This window comes from Mirounga leonina, unplaced genomic scaffold, assembly GCF_011800145.1.
Source record: "Mirounga leonina isolate KUSES-001 unplaced genomic scaffold, KU_Mleo_1.0 Mir_357, whole genome shotgun sequence".
In the NCBI taxonomy this organism is placed as follows: domain Eukaryota; kingdom Metazoa; phylum Chordata; class Mammalia; order Carnivora; family Phocidae; genus Mirounga; species Mirounga leonina.
Genome location: NW_023270702.1, coordinates 16,880,834 through 16,901,809, shown reverse-complemented (window position 1 = coordinate 16,901,809; position 20,976 = coordinate 16,880,834). Strand labels below are relative to the sequence as shown.

Here is a 20,976-nt window from a genome sequence, read left to right as displayed (position 1 = left end):
TCATGAGGAGGGGGCAAGGGAGATCTGAGATGCACAGACATAGCACCTAGGACACAGTGAGTGCTCAGGGAGTGCTGTTGTAGGACTATACTTTCACAACACAATGCCATCTCCAATTAATACTATAGTATCTCAAAGAGTACTTCAAAGCAATTGCCTGTTAGCTTGCAATTCAAAGTGAGGTTCCCAGACCAGTAGCCTTGGAATCACCCCAGAACTTGTTAGAACCATCGAATTCCAGCCCCCAACCCATATGGATCAACTGCATTTAACAAGATCATCCATAGAGGCACCTGGGTGGCTCAGATGGTTAAGTGACAGCCTTCAGATCAGGTCATGATCCTGGAGTCCCGGGATTGAGTCCCGCATCGGGCTCCCTGCTCGGCGGGGAGTCTGCTTCTCCCTCTGACCCTTCCCCCATCATGCTCTCTCTCTCTCATTCTCTCTCTCAAATAAATAAAATCTTTAAAAAAAAAAAAGATCATCTGTGATTCATATACGTATTAGGGTTTGTGACATGCTGTACTAAAGGCTCATCAACCAGTGATGGCCTTCTAGAATAGTGGTTTACAAGCTTTGGTGAACATCAAATCTCCGGGCAGGACTTCCAAAATGCAGAAACCCAGTTTTTATTCCCTATCCTCCACGGAAACCAAATCTCAGAGGCTAGGACGTGTATATCTGCATGTTTAACAAGCTTCCCAGGGGCCCCTGAAACTGGTGTTATTTTCTATAAAATGCTGTAGGGAAATACGTTGTGGGGCCAACCATTTCGTGTGTGTGTGACAAATAGACTGATCTGTACTGAGGAACTTTCTTTCGAGGATCATCTCATTAACTCTATTAAGCTCAAATAACCAGACTTTTCAAGGAGACTAGAAGATGAGTTTATGATCATGATTTTCAGATTTTTTGGCATATTCTTTTATTTTAACAACACAACTTTTACTATTCTGAAAACAAAGATGTTCCAAAGCAAGACTGTCTGGACTAGAAGTGGTAAATAAAATGTGAGCCAGAGTGCTGCTAAAGACTGCTTACATGGAAGCACCATTAGCTAAATTTTATCCATAAGGAGTTCATGCAGACAAATAACTAGTTCTTCAAAAATATCTTGTGTAGCCTCCAGCCATAGAAAAAGCTCCAAGTACCATTTGAGAATACTTGTGCTAAATGTACAATGCAAATATGACAACACATTCAAATTCTGATTTACCCTAACTATAATGTTTATTCTCTAGCTGGTCACAAAATCTAACATGCTAAAGACAATAGATTTCCATTTGTTCTTGATTTTCATTTGAAACTAAATATGATGAAATTCCAATTTCCTCTCTATTATTACATAAATCTGAAGCAAAGAAATGGAATTACCAAGTGCTTGTTTTATAGGAAAAATTGTCTCCACATTAATTACATTAGTTGTGCATAATATTTGGAGGAAATGGAATAGTCAAATGGCAGATAAATATATTAAAGTAATTTGATGAATTAAAGTTTGGTATAGAAACATTTGAAATAACTCAAGCAAACTGTATATCAGCCTATATGAATTATAATTTAAAGGAAAAAAATAAACCACACTAATTTTTTGAGACAAGGACTTTCATAATTTGCAAATTATAAAAGAAAATTTATGAAATACTGAGTTTTCTCCTCGTCCTATGAAACAATTTGGATTTCAAAGAAAATATCAAATTGTTTCAAATTTTTTTCAAATGAATGGGAATCATCATTTACAATACCACAACATAATCTCTGTCACTGTTTAATCTCATTTATATTTGCTAAGACATGCTTTCTTTCATTCAGAGTTTGCTTTACAGAGAAATGAAAAGCCAGTGAAAATTAGACCAATGTGCTTACAAGTTTCCACAGCTCATTTCACCTCACTCCTGAAGGCATTCATTCATCTACCAACTACTGAGTGTCTCCAGCAGCAGGTACTGTTCCAGGCTTGCCTTCCAGGCTAGCCCTGGAGACTAGGTAGAACTTGGCAATTGGACTTCCATCTTAAAAGGCTGGTTTTCTGACATGCCCTGATAACCACAGATAATTACCAGGACCAATAGTGAGAGGGGCACCTAGCCCCATGAGAACTGATGTAATCCAACAACAAATATGCTGCTTTGCTTCATTTATTTGTTTGTTTGTTAGTATGTGCTTTGTTTCATTTACTTGTTTGTCCCTCCCCATCCCCTTCCCTGTTCTCTCTCTCTCTCTAATAATGGTGTCTTACAAATTCTTCATGGACTATAATTATAGTTGATGGACTCAATTTGCTTGCTATTTTCAAGGGTGTAAAGAATGGTTTCTTGTGCCTGGCTCTATATCTTACAGATTCCTTTATTAGCACATTTATATCTGACATGTTAATATTCCTTGAAACAAAAGCAAAAGTATGAGATGATGTTAACATTGAAATGTATAAACCAGATGTTCTGTCCAATATCAGTGTTAAAAAATTCGAAACCTATATCAAAGTGGGAAAGAGTGTGATTAGAAGAAATATAGATTGACACCCCTGCACCAAGAAGTTTCTTTGATGTTTGAATTATTAAACACAAATGTACTGGATAATTTGTATTCTAGTAAAAGACCTTCTTTTCCTAAGAGTGTTAGTTGTGTCTCCTTTTCGATGAACACTCTGACTCCATCTTGAATAAGTTCTTCATCAAAATCTCCTTTTGTCTTCATATATTGTAAAGTGTAAGAAAGGCAATGGTTAGGACACCAACTTTCATGCCGTCAAGTTCAGGCTTATCTGTAAGAAGTTTTGTATTGTTTATTGTTGATGGTGTCAGGGTGAATGTGGCCTGGGTGGGCTGTCGCTTCTCCTTTCCCTCACTTACAGCTTCTTCTTGCCATGGAAGGTGACATCTTTGCCTTTCTGGCACCCCAGTGCCTCTGGCTAAAGCTCTGAGGACACCCTAGCTTCTCTCTATGGACATACTGCGGGCCAATGCATTTTCTTTTTACTATCAAACCATTTATTCTCTTTGCAGGATATAATAGTCATAGTTGCGGAATGCTCCAATTGGATATGTGTTCCTAGACTAGCTTGATGTTAATGCTATTTTGAAACGATTATTTAGTGGTTTGCAGCAATGCTATTTGCCCATACTGTTTTCCAAAGGTAGATATTTATTTGCCATTTTAAAACTTTTCTCTGTTATTAAAAACAAAGGTAATTTTTAACAGTTCCTACAAGCAGGCAGACCTGAGAATGCTAACTCCTATGTCAGGAAAGGAGAAAGCCAAAAAGCAACACAATTTGCTCTGTAGAATTCCCTCAACTCTCAGGAAGTTGCAGGAACAGCTCCCTCTTGAAGGATGGGGGTAGCGATGAAAACAGGAAGGTTAAGAAGACATTAGAAGCTCCCAGTACCATTTCCTAACCCCACTCAGCCAAGCAAATGTCCTCTATTAGCCCTACAGGACACTGGGCACAGATGAAGGTGGATGTGCCAAATGGAAAAGAAGGACTTAAGTAAAAGAGTAACTACTGGATAGCGAGACACCCCCCACCCCCACCCCAAGCCCCCTTCTGTCTGCCAGGACTCTGGCAGCTGGACTTTATACCCTTTTGGAAGAAGACTGAAAGATTCTGATTAGCTAATTAATGAAAGGAGAGATATTAGGGCTTCACCAAGAAATGTTTCAGTTTGATCACTCTACAGTAAGCAGATAGCCAAGGAAATCTATCTACTAATCTAAAGGAAAGCTTCTACTGTAAAAGATAGGCCAAAATGAGCAAAAAGCAAACAGAAAAACTGCTGGGAGAGGAAAACACCAAAAACCATTATCACTTATATCTTCAAAGTGATATGAAATTCATGAAACAGAAATAGAAGGATATAGAGAAGAATGAGACAGACTCTCAGAGATGAAAACTATCTCAGCAGAAATGAATAGCTCAACAGAGTTTGGAAGATAATGTTGAGGAAATTTTCTAGAATCTCCTAGAAGCTAACAGGTTTAAATATCAAGACAAAGAGATGAGAGTAGAAGGAAGGAAGGAAGGAAAGAAGGAGGGAGGGAGGAAGGAAGGAAGGAAGAAGGAAGGCAGGGAGGGAGGAAGGAAAGAAGGAAGAAGGAAGGCAGGAAGGAAGGAGGGAGAGAGGAAGGAAGGAAGGAAGAAGGAAGGCAGGAAGGAAGGAGGGAGGGAGGAAGGAAGGAAGGAAGAAGGAAGGCAGGAAGGAAGGAGGGAGAGAGGAAGGAAGGAAGGAAGGGAGAAGGAAGGAAAGAAGGGATACAAATAAGTGTGTAATTTGAAAATAAGAAGGAAAATAGCCAAAGGTAAAAAAAAAAAAAAAAGGGAAGGAGGAGGGAAGGAGGGAGGACGGCGGTGGAAGGAAGGAGAAAGCACAAGACACAGACCTTCCGTGCAAATGATAAAACTGAATTCTAAAAAGTGGAATTAAATGTTTTAATTCGTTCAACCTGCTTATCTTTGCTTCCTGTCCGTCCTGTCTACCTCCCTTCCCCTTTCTCCTGGAATCCAGCCCTGGCAACTCAGACCGTGATGAAGTCATAGGCTCCAAAATATGGCCATGGTATGAAGGCAGCAGCACAAATTTTTAACCAGCCTTTCAGCACCACACCATAGTGCCGAGAAGGGGACCTTGTGTCATGGGAACAACTATGAGCTTGTGCTCTTTTATTAATCCAGCGTGGTGATCCCTGGGTGTTGCATTACCTGCGTGTGTGTGTGTCTTCTGAAATCTCCTATTTATATGGCAGTCATCAAGAAGTCTTCCTCTCCTTGACATGGCAAAGGCAGAATGAAGATAACTCAGTATTAGCCCTAACTCTGGGGTTCTCACCTATTAGCAAGGTCTTTGACATTAAAAGCAAAGAAAGGTTCTCAAATGATGACCTTCTCTGATAGCCCCTTCTTTTGACTCCGCCTCAGCATGTGTCAGTTTCTTGCTCCTTATCACCTCATTTAGTCACCAAACATTGCTACCTGGGAGGAAAGATTGATGGAGTGATAACTGGCAGCTCTCTCAGGACCTGCAGCCAGTGCATTTCCATTTGCTTGTTAAAAGAGTCTTGCTTTTCCCCAAATAGACCCATATTTTGAAATTCCTTTCTGTTTAATGTGCCATTCTCCAAAGCTCTTTAACTTTTCCTTTGCCAGATCCTCCAGAGGAAAAATAACTTCTTGGGCCAGAACATGTTGGTATTTAAACATCTCTACTTGAAAACCTTTTATAAATGTCAGGCAACAGTGCAAACCTTGAAGAGAGTAGTAGATTAAAAGAAAATTCTCTGTGTTTAGAATCCACCCTGTATTTCCCAGAATGTCCATCCTGTCTTGAAATCTGATTTCCCCTTCAGAGTCCACATTAAATGGCTCTCCTCCCTGAAGCTCTTCCTTTCATTATTCCCCTTGGCCCTGCAGACAGAAATATTTGTGGTCTATGAACTCATTAAAAGTCACTTTGAATTTCTCTTGTGGCACTTTATAACTTATATTTTAATTATTAGAAAACATGGTATCTGCACTCCTAAACTGTATCTTCATGAAAACAGGAACCTTGTTTGAATCTCCTTATCATTTGACGTGGTCAGTTAGGAATAACAAAAACCACAGCTAAACCATTGCTTTGTACACACACTCTCTAATCCTCATGACAGTCCTGAGAGGCAAGGAGTATTAAGGCCATTTTGCAGAAGAAGAAACTAAGTCTCTGAGATGTGAAGTGGCTTGCCTAAGATCACACCTTCAGTGAGTGTTGGGTATTTCAAGAACCTGTCATTTCAACTAGAATCTGTCCTCTTCATACTCTGCTCTAAGAGAGGAAAGAAGGAAGGAGGGAGGGAGGAAAGAAAAAGTTTAAAATCTCAGGCTTTGACCTACTTATTGGAATAATACTTCACACAAACTCCGAGAGTTGCAGAGTTGAGAGATTGAAGAAATTAACACAACCTGTCCTCTGCTTTTTACAGAGAGAACAACAAAGACCAGAGAGGTTAAGATCCCTGTTCAAGTTTGCACAAGCAATGACACAGCTAGGACTAATGCAGCCCTCAGGGATCCTGGACTCTCACTCCCAAGTTCCTTCCGATGTAAATTTTGAACCAGACACTAACACATCAAGACATTTAAAACAGGACAGCAACTAATAGACATATAAGCTTGTTTGTTTAAACTTTTGTCTACTAAAGTCCTCTGGACACTAAGAAGCAAGAATTATAATTTCTAAAAGTCTTCATGAATAGTTTTCTCATTTGCCAAATATATAAGGATAATATCTAAATATACAAGATAACATAATTCTCTTTTGTTGGTTCACCAAAATGGAAATATTTTGCCTTTAAAAGGTGCTTTGCCACTTAGTAGTCATTACAGTACAAATAGTGAATGCTTCATCTGTCAGCAACCTGAACATCACAGAGCCAGCAAAGTTTAGAATATGACCAAGCCAGGGAGGTGAATATGTACATTCAGGGCCAAGTTCAGGGCCTTGTAATTTTCCCCAATTAGCTGATACATACTTTCAGAAAAATGTGATTAGCGAGCAAGGACGATAATTAACCAAGTCCTAGATGACCCCCAGTGCAGAACTGTGGGCTTTCCGAGCCCCATGCCATGCCCCACCCCTACCCTTCTCCAGAATCCTAACACCATCTCCTCCAGGAAGCTTTCTCTCCTCTTCTTTCTCAGTGCCTTCCCTCCATCCCCAGCAAATGCACTGTGGCAGGAACCAGGGATGTCTAAGATCTTGGAAACAAGGAAAGGGGGTTGTATGTGAGAGTTAACTCTGAGGTCAACAGTAACAGATGAGGACAGGAATTCTCAAAGTAACTTTAGATAAATGGACTGAGCGTCATCCAGAGCAGCCTAATGGAAGGTATTACCATATCAAAGAAAGAATGTGTCTTTCTGAATGAGTTGTCCAGAAATAGAAATTAGAAAAGGGTTAGAGACAAAGCAGTGCCCAAAAAAGTACTGCCCAGAAGAGAGCTCTCCAGACCAAGGGCTTGTTGTGCACAATACCAGGTGTTTTCCAACTGTGGAGGGGAGCACGGCAGGCATCCGCCATCGAAGCTTTCAACTTGTGCACTTTGTTCTGATTCCACACTCACAAATTCCGGATTTACATAATAATTTGGTTTCTAAGAGAAGACAGGCACTGGCCAGAGATGCAAGTATTCAGTCTTCTTGTCATTATGATTTTCCCTCTCTCTAAAGGAAGAAATCAGAATTCTAGCTTACCCTTGTCTTCTTTGTCTTCAGGTAGCATGGGTTAGTATCCCCAGATGGGGTTACTGCCTGAACAATGACAAGATTGCTATAGAACCTGCATAGCTGAGAGTCAGGTCCTGGACTATGTTAAATTTATAAAAGACCACCTTTGAGAGACCTTTCCTCAGCCGGTCAGTCAAATCTGCCCTACCTCATCATACCTTCTTTCAAATTTCAGTCAAAATTAATTGACTTCTTGTCTTCCCACAAATAGATATTCATCGACCTCTCTCTTAGGGCACAGTTTATGCCTTGTGTTATTTATATCTTACAGATGTGTATCTCTTTTTGAGAGCAGGTTGTTTTATTTTACTTTATTTTATTTTATTATTTTATTCAGTCACTGTTTTTTTAATGACAAAATAGAAATGAGTAAGTTACAGTCATGTCCTCTGTAGATTCAGGTTAGCAAGGGGCGACAGATAGAGAAACAAGTTATACATGTGGAAAGGCAATAACAAAAGTAAAAAGAACAAGACTATTGCAAAAGAGGGAACAATGAACCTTGTTGGGAAGTCTCCCAGAGGAGGTGATGTCTCAGATTTTGGAAAATAAGTAACACTTCACCAAGAAAACCAGAAAGAAGAGTATTCAAAACAAAGGGGAAAACATGTGCAAAGGCAAAAAGTAATGAAATGGCCTGGGAACCGAAATACAGTTCAGTACTGCCAAAATGTGAAGTGCAAGGAAGAGAGTCATGCAAGATATGAGGCTGGCCAGGTGGAGAGAGGATGAAAAGTTGGTGTATGCCCCAGATGCAGTTTGGACTTTCCATTGTAGGTGACCATCGAAGCCAGCCAAGGCTTTTAATTACAAAAAGAGACTGGACCAGATTTGTGTTCAGGAAGACATATTTAATATTACTATGGACAAGGAAATAGAGGTAAAACAGAAAAAAGTAGGATTAGCTATCTAGATGACTAGATACATAGATAGATAGACAGATAACAAAAGAAGGCATTTGGAAACATACAGACCAGCACTAGTCAGTACAAATATAATATGAACAACAAATGTAAGTCACATGTATAATTTTAAATTTTCTAGTAGCCATGTTAAAAACATAAAAAGAAACAAGCAGAATTAATTTAGATATACATATTTGGGGCATCTGGGTGGCTCAGTTGCCCCAGTGCCTTCAGCTTAGGTCACGATCCCAGGGTCCTGGGATCGAGACCTATGTTGGGCTTCTGTTTCTCCCTCTGCCAATAACCCCCCCACCACCACCACTCATACTCGCTCGTGCTCTCTCTCTCAAATAAATAAATAAAATCTTTGGTATATATATACATATATTCCAAAATATTTTTCTTTCAACATGTAAGCAATATAAAAAGCCATTAATGAGATAGGTTACATTATTTTCTCATTCTAAGTCTTTGAAATCTCTACTATAAGAATTTTATACTTAGAGTGCATCTCAATTCAAATTAGCCACGATGCAAGTGTTAAATAGCCACATGGGGCTGGTGGCTACCATACAGCAAAGGTCCAGACGATACATGATGAGGCAGTGACTCATGCAGAAATGGAAGGATGGAATATGTTTATAATGTATTTACAAGATGAATTTGACAGAAATTAGGTACTGGTTTATATCAGTAAGGAACTACTAGTCGAATATAAGGTTTTCTAGCTTGGAAAACCTGTGGATGACAGTTGCTCAGGCAAACCCGGAAAGCAAGTCTAGGGGAAATAAGATGATGAATGCGCTTGGGACGTGCTGAATTTGAGATGTGTGGGGGCTGTCATCACTACGGGTACAGTAATGCACACACAAATGTGAACAGCATATACTATATAATACCTCTGTGTTTCAAGCTCTGTTCTGTTTTTTGCATATGAACACATTTAATCCTCAAAACAACACTACAAGACGGGTATTACTACCACGCCCCCGACCCCCATGTTACAAATGAGAAAATCAGTTATTTGGCTCAGGTCTCAGAGTCCTCAGTTACCAAGCGGCAGAGCAAAGACTGAAAGCCAGTCTGGCTTCAGAGGCAAGGGTTCCAGCCACACACAGTACTACCCCTCAAACGCAGGGCCTCTGGAATCACACAAACCTGGGTTCGAATTCCTCCTTCACGTACTAACTGGGTAAATTTGAGCAAGTTATCTAATCATTGAACTTCAGTTTTCTCACCCATAAAATGGGTATAAGATGCCTATCGTAACCATGGTTGTTGAGAGAAATGACTGACTGAAATACATAATGTATATAAAATGTTCATCACAGCAATGGGTATACAACAAATAATAAATAGTAGCTGCTTCGATTATTACATGCACTGGGTTTGGAGCTCAATGTAGAACTCCAAATTGGGCTATATATTTCTCTTCAAATACCTAACACACGAACTGGTCTGAGTTTCACCTTTTGAAGAAATGGCTTTAGCTCTTTACAAAGACATATATTTAAAGGACTTCACAGATGAGAGCTATAGGCTGGGGTCATCTTGCACCAAAAGCTGAAACAATCACGGGCATTTAGATCATGAGACAGCAGAGCTGAGTGTTCACAGCACTTGGACATTGTGGAGACTTGCTCTGGAAATAAAACCTTGCTCTTACCTTTTTTTTTTTTTATCAGAACACATTTGTTTGTGTGCACTTTTATTAATTAGTGATTAAAAAAACAGCAAATGAAAAATATTTATCAAACAGAGATCTGCGGTTATTTGGTTAAAGTCCAAGAAAATTTAATCATAAGGTCTAGGTTTATCACATTTCCCCCCCAGATAATCTCATTTCTTGTATGGGCAGGCATTTGGATATGAAAATAAAAGACAAATTAAATAAGATAAATAACCAAAACCATAAACAGAGGACATCTTGCTCTGCAATCCCTGGCATCTGTAACTTTAGATTTCCAACATGTTAATGTTAATTACATGCCATTTTCTGCCAAGCTTATGGTCATGTGATCTAAATTTGCATTGTAATTGGCTTTGCCTTTCATAAAACACTCTGCCTTTTTTCTAGATGAGGAGATGTGGATGCAGAACCTCTTAAATAGCCTTTAAGAAGACCTCAGCAGCCTGATACCACTCAAACTCTTCTAATCCCCCAGTCCATAGGTTGAATCAACAGGTGCTCCATTGAACCATCCAATCCAATTGTCATTCCTTCCCTCAACACTTTAAATTCCATTTAGGTGGTAGGTCTCCTCTTTCAAATCAGGACTAACCTAATCACCCACTTAATGCTCTGAATGCCGAGCTCATTTGATTCTTCTCATCTCAGGTTCCGTCAGGTGGCCTGCCTAGGAAACCTCTCCCCTACAAGATGTTCAAGTGGCCCACGTATCTGGCTTGCTCAACAGGCACAGCAGATGAGTAACAAGTGTGTTTATAGACTTTGTGGTGCTCCAGCTGTCGCTGATGTGTTTTCTGCTAAAATTGGTGTATTTTTTGCTATCTGCCTCATCCCCTGGGCCGTTCAAACATCACCAGCAGGGCCCAGTGGTCTGGGGAGGCCTTGCTCCAGAGAAAGCGAGTAGATTCTCTGTAGGAATAAGACTACTTGTCAGAATGTTGCCTAATATAGTGGCAGTGACTGAGCCAGAGACCTCCTAGAAGAACCAAATGTTCAACAAGACTAACAGGGACCATTAATTAGTTCAAGGACAGTGCACGGGACTACAGATCAGCCAGTCAGGCTTTGACCCAAGCCTCTCCCAACTTGATGAGTTCTAAGACTAGGAAAAGCATTAAATCATGTTTCCATCACTATAACTCGAGGGATTAAATTTGTTAATGGAATACATTTTCAACCCATCTAAATATAAACGAGCATTCATTTGAGACTCTTACAATTTGGAAAATTCAGAATAATATTTCAAATGCAAAAAATATTATAAATATTGAGAGGAAAATTGTGGGGAGGGAGAAAAGACCCTCAGAGCAGTTTTAAATAGGTTCTCAAACAGACTTCTAGAAACACCTTGCTTACTAAGCTGTAGGTTATGCAAGGGAAAACCTGTGTCATGAGTCTGTAGACTAAGAGTTTTGTATGCTAAGAGAATTGTGCTTTTAGAGCAAAATGGAGGGGGGAGGGAGCTTGCTGGCTCATACACAAGCATTCAGTAAGAGCATGGATCCAAGAATTGAGTGGTGAGTTGTTAGAAGACCTTAGAAATTCATGTAGACATGTTAATAAGCTGCACTTGACAATTTGATCCAGTGAAATAGGTTTTTTTCTCTGACTTTTAAACCAAATTAAATCAAGGAGGGATCATAAAACAAGGTAAACTTGTCTAAAGGAAAAGTTTTCCAAATAAATGTCAATCCTCTAAAATTGCATTTCTTGACAATGGCCAATCCCACACACTATCGGATTTGCTATTTCAGTTCCACGTTGTAAAGGACTTTTTCCTTTAAAAAAGAACACACACACACACACACACTACACATTTGGCTTCCTGCTTTTAGTCTCTTCCTTCTTTAATGAATTTTGCAAATCACTGTCAAATTAATAAATACTTCTCTTATGTTGCTTTCCTATTCAAGCACTAACACGGGCTTCCCATTAACTCTCCCATTAGCTCTACTCTGCTTTCAACAGTCTTTTTAAGAAGATGAACCTAGCTTTGTCTGACCACCTGCCCAGGGTCCAGAGCAGAGAATGCTCTTTCTATGGTCAGAATGAGAGCTCCTTCTCGATAACAGAAGATGCCTCAGATCTGAGCAGCAAGACAAACCGAAGCCATGCAGAGGAGTAAGGATCCAAACCTTGGGAGACTGTCAAGAAGCCACCATCAGTGGGAGAGCTTCAAGACAGGCTTGGAAGTTTAGGCAAGGGTCGTTGCCCCAGCCCAGGCGGTCCAAACTGAAAAGGCCAGAGCAAGTCCAAGTGCAAATAACGGCAGATCACGTGCATTTATGAGGTTGTTGGTGGTGAGTCGTTTATGAGGGGAGGTCCGAGATGGCGAAGGGAATCCCAAGTAACTGCCTAGAACAACATGTCTCAAAGCATGGTTCAAGGACCCTGAGAGGTCCCTGATGCCCTTGCAGAGGGTCTGTGAGGTCAAGACTATTTTATAGTTAATGGTAAGGCAATTTTTGCCCTTTCCACTCTCATGAACACACAAGGGAGTCTTCCAGAAGCTATATGCTATGTGTGACACCGTCACTCAGACGGCTAATGGAATGTGTGCCTCCCAAACTGGAACCGTCACTGTTGTCCTAACTCTTCCATGCCCTCACTCCGTATCTTATCATATCCTATTGCTTCTACCGCAGGATTGTCTCTTCAATCTGGTCCTCCCCACCACGGCCTTGTTTCAGTCTTTCCTCAGACTGTTTTGGCAGCCTGCCATTTGACTGCCACCTTTCCAGTCTCTTCACTTTATATCCATTCTCCACAATCAAGTCCTGCATCCACACTCCCTTGTAAAAATCTCTGCAGTCTTGCTTATGAACAGAACTAGATCTAAACATCTTCACATCACACAAGCAAGATCTTGCACAATCACACCCATCTACCTTCCTAACTCCATCTCCTGCCTCCCTTCTTCCTCGCTCCCCTCCTTCCTCCAATCTCAAGTGCAGCTGCAACGAAGTTCTCAACATTCTTAGAACATGCCAGACTCTTTCGTGACTCTGTGTCTTTGTACATGTGAACTCTCCTGAATCCTTCATTGTTGAACTTTATTAAATGCTATCTTTTTCCTTTTTTATTCTATTCTTTCACTTGCTCAGTCCTGCCGTTCCCTGCTTCAGAGCAACTAAACATGCTATTTCTGCTTAGAATGTTCTTCCCTTCACTCTTTACATGGCTTGGTCCTTCTCGTCCTTTGGTTCTTGGCTGATTATAGGTCAGATGCCCTGCCAGCCGTTTTCCTAGTAAATGCAGATGTTAAAGCTACATGAGCTTCACATGTGGTTCTGCCCAAGCACTGTCTGGTCAATGCAAATGTCAGTGGCTAAGAAGTCTCAGTGGCAATATGCATCTCTCTCTTTCTCTCTCTCCACCCCCTTTCTTTTCTATTTTTTGTCTGTCTCCTAAAGTCTAGTCACTTCGGTCTTAAGGGTCTCTGAGCTTTGACAGAAGGCTCAAGTTTGATGAAAACTTCTCTAGAAGAACACTCAAGTGGCATTGATGATGAACAGCACGTCAGACAGTTCCTTTCTTTAATTTAAAAGAAAATGAATAAGGTGTACACACAAAAAAGGAGTCATTGAATCAGCCAGACCTGGATGTTGGATATAGAATGTGAAGCCCTGGACCCAGTGATCTTACCTGCATGATTTCATGTTACACACAAAGGAGTTGAGTAGGAAAGGCATCTCAGCCTGGTCTGGGCTGAGTTGTGGGCTATGTCAGCTTGGTGCTCTTGCCAGAAAACTGAATACATGTGAGAGTCACAGTTTTCCATCTCCACTGCCTTGCTTATTCTTAGTATGTCCATTTGTTTGGTTTTGGTCTGTCTCCTCCTCTGGCAGATAAGCTCTATGAGGTCCAGCATTGTCTGTTTTGTGCACCATTGTGTCCCCAGCATCTGGTATAATATTTGGCACATAATAATGCTCTGTAAACAAGTGCTGAATAAATGATTGAACACGGGACTTACTTACTCTTCAGGATCAAACAGAAATGTTATTTCCTAGGGGAATTCTCCTCTCCCTTTCTCAAGCAACCATTGGGCCTTGTCTCCGAGCATCCATCACACTGCAAAATCTATGGTTACCGAGCATGGAATCAAATGTTTTCTGACGGTTGGGAGCCCAACACAGGGGTGATCATGACCTGAGCCGAGGGCAGATATGTAACCTACTGAGGCACCCAGGTGCCCCAACATGACACATTCTTTTATCACTTGGAATATGAACTATTTCTCTTTATTTACAGCTGAAGTCACTGCTATCAGTGACTGTCAACCAACAAGGTGAGCCCATGACTCTGACAGAATCTTTTGGGAAATCAAAAATAGCACTGTCTCTATCTTCGGAGGCTTTCAGGCTTGCTAGGGACACATGAGCACACATGAAACAATTCGAGAATGATACAAACAAGTTTTACATCATATGCCAATTTGAGTCACAGTTTGAGGAACTGGCTCTCAGTCTCAAGCTTGCCAAAGCCTGAGCTCCTCTCAGTTGCGCTCCAGAAATCTCTGCAATGCTGTTCACTCCCCTAGAAGCTGACAGTCTCCTCCCCAGCAATGGGCACAAGGTCTCACAGGCATAATCATGACCCAGAGTCTGATGTTTTCAAGTATTTTCAGAGGCTTCTGGTGAGAGCACCAGGCTAGCACAGCCGGTGTGATTCAGCCCAGACCAGGCTGAGATGCCTTTCCTAATCAACTACTTGGCGTGTAAGCATGACATTATGCAGGTAAGATCACTGGTTCCAGGGTTTCACGTGCATTTCCAAAGCCCAGTTCTGGCTCATTCAATGACTGCTTTTTTGTGTGACCATCCTCCTCTTTTTTTTTAAATTTATTTATTTGAGAGAGAGAGAGCACAAGCAGGAGGGGCAGAGGGAGAGAGAATCTGAAGCAGACTCTGTGCTGAGCACGGATCCCAATGTGGGGCTCGATCTCATGACCCTGAGATCAGACCTGAGCCGAAACCAAGGTTCAGCTGCTTAACCGACTGTGCTACCCAGGCGCCCGCCCCCCCTTTTTTTTAATCAAAGAAGGGAACTAACTGCCTGAGTGGCTGCTCATCATCAACACCACTTAAGCGTTCTTCTAGAGAAGTTTTAATCAAAGTTGAGCCTTCTGTCAAAGTTTGGAAATTTAAGATCAAAGTGATTAGACTTTGGGAAAGAAAGATTTAAAAAAAATAGAAGAGAAAGGAGAGAGAGAGAGAAAGAGAGAAAGAGAGGAGGGGTGCCTCTTGCCTATTGAGGCTCCTTAGCTGTTGACCTTTTGCAGAGAAGCCCGAACGGCGCTTGGACGGAGATGAATGTGAGATTTGTTGAGTTCTAACGTCTGTGCTCGCAGGGAAAGACGCTGGAGGTCTGATCTGGGACTCTTCATTGTAATCAATCGAATCCCCTTCTTCTTTCAAAATGAAAGCGATGGCCACTTATTAATTTACAAATAAAAGTCCAAATTCTTACAGACTTTCTTCAGAATAACTCATAGAATCCCTGGAGTTCTTCTAAAGGAAATGTTGGATGTATTTTCTAAAATGTCAGGTCGAAATAAAACAGAATCCAAATGTCCCGCCTTGTAGTGTCCAAGCAAGTCCTATTTTTAGGATGAGGTGTCACTCAACCTGCTGTATAAGGCCGTGCTAGGAACCTCTGCTTTTAGGGAAGTTCCCGGCTCTTCTTGGAGCAGGACTGTTTCATTTCACACATATATGCCTCTTGATTAATAACTTCTTCCCATTCCCAGGGGGGAAAAAAAAGCTTCACTCTAAGTCCAAAACTTTTCTTAAACGTATGATGGTGTACAATATAAAGACCTAAAAACAAAACCAAAACAGAACAAATAAAACAAGAAGACATACAGATGTACATGCACATAAATTAATGTTAATGAGATATTGACAGATAAATATAGTTTATGCAATATTTGCTCTCGCTGGTCAAATAAGTAAGATTTAAATAACTTTGCTCATAAAATCAAGTGTGAAAATTGAGGCAGTGTGGACAGTGACAAAAGCATTCTGTTATATTTGACTTCAAATTCATATTCTCCCATGTAGTAACCGTGTGACCTTGGGAAAAATAATGATTCTTTTTACTAATATTGACTGAGAAATTGTTACATGTCAGGCACCGAGCTCATTAATTCACATTGCATAACTTTCTGGAGTCATTTTCCTTTTCTGTAGAGTTACAATGGTAAGATGTACTTAACACATCATTGTGAAGAATAGAGAAAACACATGTAAAACACCTAAACATGGAGGCATTATAAAAATGAGTATTTTAAAAATAAAAATGGAACAGTAATAGCACTGCTAGGATATTTAAACCACAATCTAATTTTTTCTATTCTTAGGTGCATCAGTATTAAGTAAACGAAATCTGGAAGCAGCAATTCTGGTGCATATTAGGTATTTTAATAAGTGAAGGAAGTAAAATAAAAAATAACTAAAGCCACATTATCTTTAAATCAAAGTGAAATCCTAAAGAATGAAAATTATTCAATTTCTCTTTGATGTTATTTGTGTGAGGCATTCTATGTTACAAGAGAAGGTGTATTTTATTATGGCCTTTGAAGAAAATTATTAGGCCTTAGTTCTTGGTCTGTTCTGCCGTTATTAAGTTGTTCTGTGAAATCAACTTTTTCCCATGTCCATTTGGATATCTATAATCAACTCATTATAGATGTTACTTATTTGTAATTCACCTAGAACAATGACAGGATAATGAGATATCTAAGGAAGACTTGGTCTTGGTATAATTCAGCAAAACTGCAGTAGTTTTATTGAGTGAGACATAGAACACATTTGCAATACACATGAATGGACAACAGCAATCCACTGGAATTTTTTGGCCCTGTCAGAGATGTTGATAGGGGAAGTTGTTGGAAGCTTTAGGGGGCAATATCAATAGCTCACTGAGTAACATTCTGTTTCCTGGTTCCTCTGATCCAGCCAGGGCATTTATTTAATGGCTACATGAGATGGAAAAAGGAAGAACATGTTACAACATTAAGCCTGAAATAGAATGTCGAACAATGTAGAGGTAAAATTACTGGCCCAAATCCCTCTCAGCAAAGGACCAGACTCCCTGCCACCCAAGGTGATTTGGATTAATTCTCAATCCAGCCTACTTACAGACTAGATAGAGAGTAGAAATGGCCACAGGTGCCTTTTATCACCTCTCAAACCTGAGATGGGCCAGTGATGCTCCCCATAGATACCTTTGGGGCTACCAATGCTAATTGAAAATCAGGGTCAAGTTTACGGACTATTTTTAAAACCATATGAAATCAGGGGCGCCTGGGTGGCTCAGTTGTTAAGCATCTGTCTTCGGCTCAGGGCATGATCCCAGGGTCCCGGGATTGAGCCCCGCATCGGGCTCCTTGCTCCACGTGGAAGCCTGCTTCTCCCTCTCCCTCTCCCCCGGCTTGTGTTCCCTCCCACTGCTTGTGCTCTCTCTCTGTCAAATAAATAAATAAAATCTTAAAAAAAATATATGAAATCTAAGAAAGGAAGAAGGCCAAAATTTTTTCAGATCTTATCCATGGGAGTTTGGTTCAGATACTAAGTCCATCCAAGTAGTCTGTGATAGTTGAATTCTGATTTTCAGCACCCAGGATGACTGTGTGTTAACCTACAGGACACTGGGCATAGATAGTCCAGTTTGAGTTGGCGTTTTTAGACAGGTAGTTGAACTTACTTTACTATCTTTGGTTCATAAAAAAAAAGTAAGCTGGCCAAAAAGAGCAAACTGGGTTTGTGCACACGTGGTTATGGTTTCCACTGTGACTGTTAGAAAATTAATGAAAATACCTGTAAGTGTCAATAAAGGCAGCCTGTAGCACAAAAATATTCTTTTTGCCTTTTGGTTTTAGGAAGGGGTATAGGGTTGGGGGCCATGGGGTAGAAGTAAATAATCATCATAACATATAAAAGGATTTCAGATTGTGAAAATGAAGGCCATTTATGCTGAGGGTAGAGGTTTTTGAATGTACATTGACTGGAAGGGGAAAAGAAAAAGATTTCTTTCACAGAGTCACATACTTGTCTGCAGAATTTTTTTAAAGATTTTATTTATTTATTTGACAGAGAGAGAGCACAAGCAGGGGGAGGGGCAGGCAGAAGGAGAGGGAGAAGCAGGCTTCCCACTTAGCGGAGAGCCCAATGCGGGGCTCGATCCCAGGACCCTGGGATCATGACCTGAGCTGAAGGCAGAAGCTTAACCGACTGAGTCACCCAGGTGCCCTCATCTGCAGAATTTCTACTTTTAATTCAATGGAAGTCCAAGGAAAACTGAACATTGTCAGAGGCACAATGTCAAGCTAAGATTGCCAAATAGTCGGTCATGCTGGAGGGGCTGGCTTAGCCCTGTTCCACTAAATTTCATTAAGGGCTATAGAATTATGTAGTAAATGGTGGTAGTGAGGTGAAATATAGCTCAGCAACCACAACGGCAGCAAACTGTGCACAGCATGGTACACAGGGATGATGTAAGGTCACTGAACCAAGTTCCGCACCAGCCAGCAGTTGTTAAACAAGACACTTCTGGACGCCTATTTGGCATTCAGTAAATACTTGTTGATTAACTGATTGACTTACTGATTGACAAAATGGCCACTGGGAGTGCCAAGTTGGATGACAGGGCTTTTGACATTAACTCTATTAATATGTCAGAGGCTTAAGCAAGTCTCAACATTTTCCTGCCTCAGGATCCCCATGCCTACAACACAGAGATAATCACTTGCCCACAGCAGTTACAGGAAAAAAGAGAAGAGTGAAAAAAGATGAGATTATTGTTGAAGTCTGAGGCACTCAGTCGGGAGGTGCCAGCACCAGCTTCTGCAAGGAATCAGAGCTTGACGGCTCAGCTGTCAACCTTCCGAAAGGATAGACAGAGGGCAAGCCCTGTTCCAGAAGCAAGAGACACAGCCAGGTACATGGAGCAGGCTGGGCCACAGGGTGGAAGGACTGGCAGAAGCTGAGAAACACTGAGCACATGAGCAGGATTGCACTGAAGAAACCTCAGGGATTCTCTCTGCTCAAACCTCCCCCCTAAACCCTGGTATAGCCTTCGAAGGCAAAGGCTTTCAAAACTGAAGGTGCATAAAGATCACCTGAGATGCCTGCTTAAATTACAGATTGCCAAATCCCACTCCCAGAGACTCCGGAACCAGCAGGTCTTAGTTGGAGCCCAGCAATTTACATTTTAGTGAGCTCTCCAGGTGCTCCCGAAGCAGGTGGTCTAGGACCAGAATTGCAAAAGCACTGACCGCAGAGGGAATCATCAACTTTTGTATTTCCTGATGGCAATGACAAACACCAGGAGAGACAGACACAGAGGGCCCCCTATCCAAACAGTCTTAATTTTGGTGGTGTCCGGGGCCAGGGACATTCAGAAACCATTTACTGAGAACCTATCATGTGAAGAGCATTGAACGAAGGGGTGCAAAATATACAAAGATAAGAACAGTCACGTGCATAGGGCTGGCTCTGATAGAATCAAGTGCGGAGGCCAGGAAGCCTACAGAAGAGAAAGAGTGGTTTTACATGCTGGGGTCTGGGAAAGCACTTTGGAATTGGTGACATCTGAGGTGAAACTGGAAAGAAGGAAAGACTGCATCTGGTCTGAAGCAGGGCACCGCAGGCAGACGGGATGGTTTAAGCAAGGGCATGGAAGCCTCGGAATCCAGAGCAATGGCACGTGACCGGCCTGTGCAGTGGAGACAGCAGAGAGAAAGCAGACTAGAAGGGTGGGTGTGGTCAGACCTAAGGAAGCTTTCAACGATGGGATGAAGTCTGATTTGGTTTTGAAGTCAACGCATGTAGGATTTTGAGAAGAACTGAAAAAAAAAATGTTTTGTTTATTTTTCTAAACTTAATTGGCAATACTTAATGTTTAACTTAAACATTATTTTTGTTTTATTTTTTTAAAGTAGGCTCCACGCCTGGCGTGGCCCAACGTGGGGTTTGAACTCACAACCCTGAGATCAAGACCTGAGCCGAGACCAAAGAGTCGGTGGCCTAACCAACTGAGCCACCACCCAAGCTCCCCTAAACATTATCAATAGCTGATATATTCATGGGGCACAGAATTTTAAAGGAACAAGAGGTATATAAGTGTAAATTTCCCCTCCCTCCCATCCTTGTCCCCCAGCCATTTATTTTAGAAGCAACTAATATTACCACTTTCTTTTGTACTGGAGAGACTGTTTGGGAAACTAGCTAATGGCCAAATACTGACTGGGCTGGAACAAGGAAGAGTGAGATGAATGACAGAGACACTAGTTTGGTGATGGTTTCAAAAGTCCAGGTGAGGGGCGCCTGGGTGGCTCAGTTGGTTAAGCGACTGCCTTCGGCTCAGGTCATGATCCTGGAGTCCCGGGATCGAGTCCCGCATCGGGCTCCCTGCTCGGCGGGGAGCCTGCTTCTCCCTCTGACCCTCCTCCCTCTCATGCTCTCTGTCTCTCATTCTCTCTCTGTCAAATAAATAAATAAAATCTTTAAAAAAAAAAAAAAAGTCCAGGTGACAAAGGCCTGAAGTGGAGCACTGTCACTGTGAATACAAGGGAGATTTCTGCAAAAGCGTTTCCTAAGCCCTTATGTCCCATGTCCAAACAATTTACAAATGGCATAGAAGGAGCTGAGGATGACTGGAATTTGTCTTGAGACTTGAGGGATAGTAAAATGGGAGAATGAGTTTGGGACAGACAGATGGGGAGGGAGGCTGTGCAGCAAAGTGAGATACAGGACATAAAAGTGGACATGACAAATATTCCATCGGAAGGTGAGGTACATAGCTTGGAAGGGAAATGCATACTGGGGCGTCAAGGGCAAGGAAGTGGTAGTTAAAGCTGTAGGAGTAGACAAGCTCAGGAAAAGAGGACACAGAAGATGGAGGGAATGAGTACTGAAAAATCCCTACATGTAAGGGGGAAGGAGAAGAAGTGGGGCCAACAGAGACTGAGGAGAAAAGGTCAGGGAGCGAGTATGTGTGTTTTCGAATCCAAGGGAAGAAAGAATTTCAAAGAGAGAAGCGGGGGCCCGGGGGGCGGGGGACAGAATTTGTCAGTGCTGCCACCATGGTGATAGGCGTGTGATGTCGTAAAGAGAAGA

The 20,976-nt window shown here is 41.4% G+C and overlaps 1 protein-coding gene across 4 annotated transcripts in view; it reads right to left on the bottom strand.

Moving 5' to 3' along the window:
* Positions 1-20,976, bottom strand: part of SYNPO2 (synaptopodin 2) — a 163,253-nt gene that overhangs the window by 52,945 nt on the left and 89,332 nt on the right. Inside the window, exon 1 of one of the 4 annotated variants that reach the window (XM_035030342.1) lies at positions 15,129-15,737. The exons of the other annotated variants lie outside the window; for them this stretch is intronic. Within the exon in view, the coding sequence (XP_034886233.1) occupies positions 15,129-15,242 (114 nt within the window). The 5' untranslated portion in view covers positions 15,243-15,737. Of the gene's footprint in view, positions 1-15,128; positions 15,738-20,976 lie in introns of those variants that run through there. 4 annotated transcript variants of the gene reach the window in all.